This window comes from Notothenia coriiceps, unplaced genomic scaffold (genome assembly GCF_000735185.1).
Source record: "Notothenia coriiceps isolate Sejong01 unplaced genomic scaffold, NC01 NC01_scaffold00011599, whole genome shotgun sequence".
Lineage (NCBI taxonomy): Eukaryota > Metazoa > Chordata > Actinopteri > Perciformes > Nototheniidae > Notothenia > Notothenia coriiceps.
Window position 1 is genome coordinate 112,477 of NW_011344300.1, and position 8,409 is coordinate 120,885.

Below are 8,409 nucleotides of genomic sequence, written 5' to 3' on the forward strand. Positions count from 1 at the left end.
TTAGATGCTATCTGGGATTCATCTTATCATATAGTTTCACTAGCCATCAATACCAGCCACCAGCAATATACAGTGCTTCTGTAGTACATGTCCATATAGTTTTCTCTGCTCCATCTATATATAGCTGAGGTTTTGCTGTATTGTTCCTGCCCTATCATACAGACAGAGACGTATAAAGATGGACAATTCCATGGAGCTCTGAGCAGCAGTGGACAGCATACAGACCCTTTTAGTGGTGTGCATGTGTGAATCACATGTTGAGCTGCAAGGAAAGGAAGTGTGCAGGCCTCTTGTGTGAATGAAAAGAATGTCCTCTACTGCCTTGAGGGATGTCGCTCATCCATTTCTGTTCTGTTCCAGTCTTTGGCTTTGTATCTATTGCTGTGTGATTCACTTATTTTGTGCAGTCTTGCTTGTTGCTATGCAACTGGTTGTTTTTCTAGGCGTCAGACATTCCTCTCGAAGGATACAAATGTCTGTAGTGTGTAGTTATGGACACGTTAGGTATTCAACGGCTGAGTTTAGCCCCTTGCTGTTGCTGTGGGTGGTTTCTTTTTTTTCTTGCATTAGTTCAGCGGAATTCATTTTTTTTGTTCTTGACAAAATCATTTTCACGTTGTCAGTCTTGCTAAGCACACTTTCTATACCTTTAGGCTTGTTGCCTTGGAGATGATTTTCTTGCTTAGCTGGTTTAGTCTGTTTCGGCCCCTTTGTTTGTGTTGAGAAAGTGTAACGTTACTGACAGACATAGCTGTTCACCTGCCTGCATGTCTTAAGTCTATAGTACAATTAGAGACCTCATGAAGTTGGGATTAATTCACGTCATTTATCACCGTGTCTCTGGCCCTCCTGATCTCTTTGTGTTTGTGGTATGTGCACCACATTCTGGTAGACATTTTGCCTCATTTTTAGACATATACAGACTTGCGAACGAGCCTCAAGCTCTTCTTTTGAGAGGGACAGAAGGGAGAATGTAACAAGTTGCCACAGGTGAACTGTCCTGCACGGCTCCACCTCATGGTTGTTGTTTTCAGTTAACCTGTTTATTGTCAGTGTTAACAGTTACAAAGATCTAACTCTATGCAAACTCCATTCCAGTCTTGTGTTATCAGATGTTTATGCTGGCTCGAGGCAATTTACACACTCTGAATTCCTAATTGTGTATATCAGACATGGGCGCCATTAACACCTCAAAGGGTGCTACATTTGACACCCTCGCGCCCCTCTCGCTCACATTGGTCATACCACAACAGAGCTGCCTGGGGCCGAGGTGAGGAATGTGAAGAACGCCTCTTGCTCTCTGGTCAAACTGTCGTCTCCTCTGCCGAGCCCGGGTTGATCAGGAGCTCGACCTCAAGGAGCTTAGCTAAAGAGGTACTGGGGCTTCATGGTGTGTTGCTGCAATTCAACCGTAGAAGCTACCAATTAGATTTTAAGCATAAGATAAATTTTTTCGTTTGTGCAGGTGATCAAATAGTGTTGATGGAAAACTGAGAGTAATGCAAGAGGTGGTGTTGGAATATTTGCAGCATGCCTGAACCAGAGGTAACATGCGGGATGTGCTGTGAAATCTCTGAAGTGTTGGGCTTTAAAGGCTGATTGCTTGGCTCTCGTAGCTGATCTTAATCTTTGCGAGCTCTCTCATACAAGTCTCTGCATGGACGCTAACAAAACATGAATATATGCTTATCATAAATGTTCTATTCACATATTTCTAATTGCTTGTATAGGCAAGAATAGTGAAGTCTTCGTCTGTAAACGCCTTCTCACACCAGGTCACTTCTGAGATTCAGATAAATACGTTTTACGGTACGTTGGTAGTTAACTGTGAAAATGCCTGGTCGCAGTCTACTCCCTCCTTCTCTTACACATAAGCCAGAAGCTATGTTTGCATGTCATTTTAAAGCATTATAGCAGTCAAGTAAACATCTGGAAGCACAGTGTTTCATTGAATCTGCATAGTGTAACACCCATCCGTTGGTAATGTATCATAGTAGACGGCACCAATTGATGTTGAAATGGTATAGACATGACAGAACTGGTTTGAAAACACTCTGGGTGTCATGCATTTTTGTGGGTGTGCACATGTTTTAACTAGACTGAGCATGACCTGTTTCACTTTGGATCTTTCAAATGGGAAGTAATAAATGCACTGTTAATGAAGAAACTAAAGCGTTTTACTTTGAATAGTTGGCTAGTGTTATCTTAGCGATCAGTTTGCTCTTTGTCGTACTTGCTAATGCTGTCCCTGTTGCTACACCTGGTCATCAGTGTGGGTCCTTCCTGCTTTAATGACATCCTGTTCCTATACTGTCTTCAGGAAATCACATCCAGAAAAAAAGTCTGCTGAACTCTGAAGTAATACACGTCTCTCTGCTTACTATATTTGCATTATGAGGCAGACAATATCATGTCTGCCTCGTAATGCAAATATATCATGATTTGTGATCAACTCAAATGAACATTTAAAAAACTGATTCATCTGCAGAGGCGAGGTCACCAGTCTCATATTTAATGGGAATGTTATCTGATACTGGACGGTGGCTCATAAATCCCTATTGACAGCAGTGTCAAAGTCTACGGTTTTTACACGGGGTATATTTCAGGGTGTGTTCAGCGGTGAAGGTGAGGTTTAGACAAGATCTTGTGATGTTCACATACTACACGTACACGCACGCAGAGTTCATTCTCACATACGCTGGACTTTGATCACTAAACTTGCAGAATGTGTCACAGCCCAACTCTGTCAGTCAGGTGACTGCATGGTTACGGGCCTAATATTTTCATACAGCGCAGAGTTGCTTCCTGTCATTTGTACTGATGTCCAGCCATTGTCGGGCTGCTCTGTTAACTTACGCATGTGTTCTCAACGAATATGAACTGAGCGATGACTCATGTTACTGGTGTTACAGTCACACCACTGTGGATGTGCACTCTGACAGCAGCAGACTTGAAGTGCTCTTTATCTGCTGTAGCAGAGACAGAAACTGTCTAAGAGCAGGAACGCCTGAGCAACATGACACTCGTATCCGGGACCCGACTGTCCCTCTGAGCCCAGATCACCATCCTCTGCTCGCCTCTGGCTTTTGTTTCTTACTCTGTTTTGTTCTAGGGCAGGGGGATATTGATTCAAGTGAGATTCAAGATGTGTTTCCTCTTAGAAACTAACAAAAGTCAATTTTTACACGGAAGGACTTAAATACATCACTACTGATGGACTGTATTATACACCTATCCAGTCAAAGTGTTGTCAAGCCTTGTCACAAATACCTAGTTTACTGTGTTTTGTATACATGGCCATAAGTTTAGCATGAATGAATGTAACCTTTATCGGCCTCTGAGTTTAAAGTATTGTCGTTAACAATAACCTCTGGATATAAAAGCTCCATTCTCTTGGATTCTCCATTATCTCTCCGTTATCCAAGTGAACAGTTGATGGTTTTATTTGCTTCAGAAATCTCTCTCTTTATTTCTTGCTCTTTTGAAATGCTAAACATTGTCACAATGTGCTGCCGACGGTGAATTGCACTTCCTTTCTGTATTTATCTCACACTCTTAAAGCTTAAAGATGCATGTAATCACTTGGCTGCTAAAGTGAAATGTACAATTTGGGGTGAGCGTGGTCTCTGAGTGGGGGAGACTGTCACTTACTCACACCAGTAGCTCTGCCTCTTGTGGCAGATCTCCCCGACTATAGAGATGAGCAGTTGTTGCTAGTTCACCCCATAGCTGTTTGACAAAATGATATAAATGTTGCTTGTTTTTAAGCTTCTGTTGAATAAAGTGCTGCACCATATTGTTAAGCTCACTGGTTTGTTTTATGTCAACAACAGGTGGAGAAGATATAAATTGCAAAGGGAGAAGACAAGGCTATGAAAAAGCTTTCTTTTTTAAAACAGGAAATGGACTAAAAAAAAAAGTGTCCAAAAGAAACGCAAACAATTACATAACTTTTTTTTATTTGGATTGGAGTTTGGTGAAGTCTAATGCATTTTGCTTGCGTCAACTGAAAATGTGTATTTTACCGTCATCGTAAATCATGCTTGCATCTGTTGTTTGGATAAACATTAGTAATTACTTTGAGTTATGTGTTCTTGAGGTTAAAGTCACTTTTAGTTGAAGCTCTTGCTCATTTCTGTGTTTACAAATTTGGGATTTCTGTTGCTCCTCTCAAGCCATTATGTTTGCAATCCCCCGTATAATGGCAGAATAGCTGTGGGCAGTGAGTGGTGGTTTGTTTTTTGTATTAAGGAAGCCATCGTGCTTTAAATAGGGCTCCAGCAGCAGGACTCTTTCCACATTAAGTGACCTCATCCCTCCGGCCCTGCGGTGGAAGTTGAAGTCAACACAGAGCAGGGTGTGTCCCAGACACCGTCCACCACAGCCTGGGTTTGTTGGGTCACCTCAGCCTGAACAGAGCACCTGGTTTCCTGGCTCACAGGATCCAGAGTTTACATCCAGCGCCGTGCTGCCTATAGGAGGATAGAGGAAGATGTGCAGTATAACTGAGGGTTGTCACATATTTAACATATATAACATTAAGCTGTCTGTGGCTCTTTTTCCTGCTGTAACTACGCAAGTTTCCCCTCCGTAAAGGTATTCTGATTCTGTTTGTGTGCATCAGAAATGCATTCGTAGCCTGTCCAGTCCATTAGTTATATAAGCAGGTTATGTAAAGGGAACAGTTTAGAGTTAGATACAGCGTTACCATTTGAAAGTAAAGCCATGCTGTGAAAAACTAAGCATCTGTTGGCATGTGTCTACTGTATAATGACGTCACCAGTAATACCTTTTCTTAATTACTATGCGTGGGCTAAATCTAATCTCGGTTTGCTTCTACCACTGATAAAACCCTAGCTTCTCTTTTGCTGAGCGATGAATTGCTGGTTTCAGGCAGTTTGTTTTGCCGTGTTGGAAGACTAAAACTGTAAATCTGAAATCTTGGACGTAGTTTTTGTGGGACTGGGGTTTCCCCTCACATCTGATTATCTTTCTGAAGCCACTTCTCAAAGTGCTTCCACCCGACTGGGGGGAAATGTTGGAGCAAATGTGTGATGTCATGTTGTTGTGTAATCCAAAACTCGTTTCCAATATACTTTTGTTCTGCCTTCAAATATTTTAAACAGTGTTGTTACATGATTGGTTATGCTTTCTTTGAATATACTCATCATTCTATCCAAGTGACTACAAACGAATGAAATGGCTTGGCGTATTTTAATGTAAATGCTGTGAAGTCTGCCATTTTGTAAATTCTTATTCTTTGTGAAGGCTGCTCATGACGATTGGATCAGTTTCATTCAACCTTTTTTTTTTTGCTATAGCCTGTTTGAGCTTACTTATGTTGCTAAGATTAGCAATACTGTTATTGACCCGTTTCAAAACATGCTCACTCCTTCAACATAGACCATGTTCTTTGTGCAACAGCACACTAAGACTAATCTCATTAACCTCTGTTGTTTATCTTTGTCTCTGCAGACGGGACGCATTGACAAATCCTACCCCACAGTGTGTGGACACACAGGCCCGGTGTTAGACATCGACTGGTGCCCCCACAATGATCAGGTCATCGCCAGCGGCTCGGAGGACTGCACAGTGATGGTGAGGTTTGCCGCACCCTTTGCACCTGAACTCAGACCTCTTAATTGTGAAAAAATGCAACGCACATTCTTGAGGTGATAAGTGACAAGAGACTACACGCTTTTATTGCAAAAGGCCCGGCTGTTGTAACTACGAGATGGGTTCAGACCTCACCCTCTGGATTAGATTAGACTCAAATATGTGTTGTAGGAATCAGAGCTGGGGAATGATTTAGCTGTTTATTGAGCTGAGGTCACCGACTTTTTTGAGACTGTAGTTGTACGTTCCTCCATATGTCCTTATTTGGACCTTGAAGGGGCTGAGATAAGTGTGCTGCCTGTTTGTGTTTGCTGCTACCACTTCCTCACCTGAAAGTCCTGACTTCCTGTTAAACCCACTCTGAATCAATGCCATATTTAGTTCACGTGTGCAGAACTAATGGACCATCAATGGTTCCTCTCTTCATAGTATTTGATATTTAAAGGGAACTTCCACAGCCTAAAAAGGCTCTTGGTGATGTTTAGATCAGTGCCAGTGGGCACTATATTTGTCGACGGGTAGAGATATGAATCAGATTTAGACGTGGCTTCACTCTTTTTATTTTTTTTATTTGGAATGGGCTTAAATTGTCAGAAGTTCAAATAAAGTTGAATGTAAATCAAAATGGAGATCAGCACAACTCACTGCATTTAAAACAGTGCTGTTGTTTAAAATATGAGCATATCAATTAGTCCAATTTTGGACATGGTTTGGTTGGAAACTAAAGTGTTGCCAGAGACGGTAATGCAGGCATCCTTTTAAACACCTCGGAAAACAAAATAAAAAGGTTTTTCTTTGAAGGCCAGTCGACACAATCAACATCAGTGTCCGTGTTGAACAGAAACACACATAATGCAGATAACAACTGAGATTACGTTAACTACACGATATCTCCATCTTCGTTTATCTTGTTTTTCAGGACTAACATTGTACTATTTTTAGTGATAATATTAAACCTTAACTCTGTATCCCATCTGTCACTAACTCAGACTAAACTCTTAGCCGCTGCTGCCCCCTTCTGTTCCTTTTGATAACTACCATTCACTGATGTGTTCCGCAGTAACATTGGGTAGGGTGGGGTTGATGGGTTCATAATGAAATATTTTAGAATGTATACTGTTGTCAGATTTACGGGCTAACAATGAGTGTCTCTCCAGCAGGCTTACATGTATTTGTTGTGGCTGAGCTCTTATGTAAAATAATATAAAACATAATGTAAAAAAAAAAGATTGCGACACCACTCCTGAGCATTAACACTTGTGTGCAATATTTACCTAGTTGAAATTATTATTACTGGCTGGTAACAAGAATCTGTAGGTAAATCTGTGAAATATATAATTTCACTTCTATGTCTCCCACTCTGCATTCTACATGCTTTACTTTAGCTGTAACCAAAAATCGTTTTTAAATGTGCTTCATAAATAAAACATAATTTGAATGTTTATTTCCCCCCCTGTGGTACGAATAAAGGGATTCTGATTGGTTCCTCTTCATGTCCCCCACAGGTGTGGCAGATTCCTGAGAATGGCCTCGTCACTTCCATGGCTGAACCAGTGGTGGTGCTGGAGGGCCACTCCAAGCGTGTCGGTATCATCACATGGCACCCGACAGCGCGCAATGTCCTTCTTAGTGCCGGTAAAGTTCTCTCTTAAATGTATGAAATGCATTTAAACCAGAGGTGTAAGAAGTACTCTGATATTTGATGTAAGTAGAAGTACTATAGTTGGAGGAGGCTGTGACCTAAGAGTTTCATCAACTCAACTACACTGTAGCTAGTATGTACGAATGACAATAAAAGCCTTGAATCTTGAATTCCTGCACACAAAATCTTACTTAACTAAAAGTGCAAAACTAATAGCATCAACATTTACTTAAATACCAAAAGTAATATATTATTATTACTAAATGCGCTGCTATCCTGTTCTCCTTTACTTCACTCTTTAGGCTGCGACAACCAGATCATCATCTGGAACGTGGGCACAGGAGAGGCGATGATCAACCTGGAAGACATGCACCCGGATGTCATCTACAGCGCGACATGGAACCGCAACGGGAGCCTGATCTGCACCTCCTGCAAGGACAAGGCCATCCGTGTCATCGACCCCCGCAAGGAGACGGTTATCGCCGTAAGAACCTTTCAGACATTTCTTTGTTGCTGTGACACATCTTCTTTTATATCATTGTATATGATAGTTAAATATTAACACTTTCAGTGAGAGGGTTAAACATAGCGACAATTATTAAGCTAGATGGGCTGCCTTCAGCTAACTTATTTACTTAAACTTGTTCTTAAGTATGACACTGACACTGGATTACTGCTTATTGAGTGTGACCTTTAGGAGAAACCTCTGTAGATCGAGCCGAACAAAATGCGCTGTGCTTTGTGTAGTGTTGTGTTCAACAAAAGAAACTCAAGTTCTAGTGGACGTAAGAACAAACTGCTCAGGAAATAGTGACTTGAGCACAGAGCAAGTGTTGACCTGTGAACTTGTCTTCACAGGAGAAGGAGAAGGCCCATGATGGGGCTCGACCCATGAGGGCCATCTTCCTGGCTGATGGCAACATCCTCACCACAGGTTTCAGCCGAATGAGTGAGAGGCAGCTCTCCCTCTGGAACGCGGTAAGCTGCTATTCTGCTACTACTGTTAAGGTTGTATAATTATATTATATAACCAATATACCGTAATTTTCGGACTATAAGGCGCATCTGAATATAAGCCGCAGCAGCTAAATTGAATGATGTGTACATATATAAGCCGCACTGGACTATAAGCCGCAGGTGTTTTAATGTTT

The 8,409-nt window shown here is 41.5% G+C and overlaps 1 protein-coding gene across 1 annotated transcript in view; it reads left to right on the plus strand.

Annotated features, from left to right (window-relative positions):
• The window catches only part of coro1ca (coronin, actin binding protein, 1Ca), a 38,135-nt gene that overhangs the window by 16,366 nt on the left and 13,360 nt on the right, over positions 1 to 8,409 (plus strand). The window contains exons 3-6 of the mRNA XM_010772702.1: positions 5,476 to 5,598; positions 7,122 to 7,251; positions 7,561 to 7,742; positions 8,117 to 8,236. Coding sequence (XP_010771004.1) covers positions 5,476 to 5,598; positions 7,122 to 7,251; positions 7,561 to 7,742; positions 8,117 to 8,236 — 555 coding nt within the window. The remainder of the gene's footprint in view (positions 1 to 5,475; positions 5,599 to 7,121; positions 7,252 to 7,560; positions 7,743 to 8,116; positions 8,237 to 8,409) is intronic.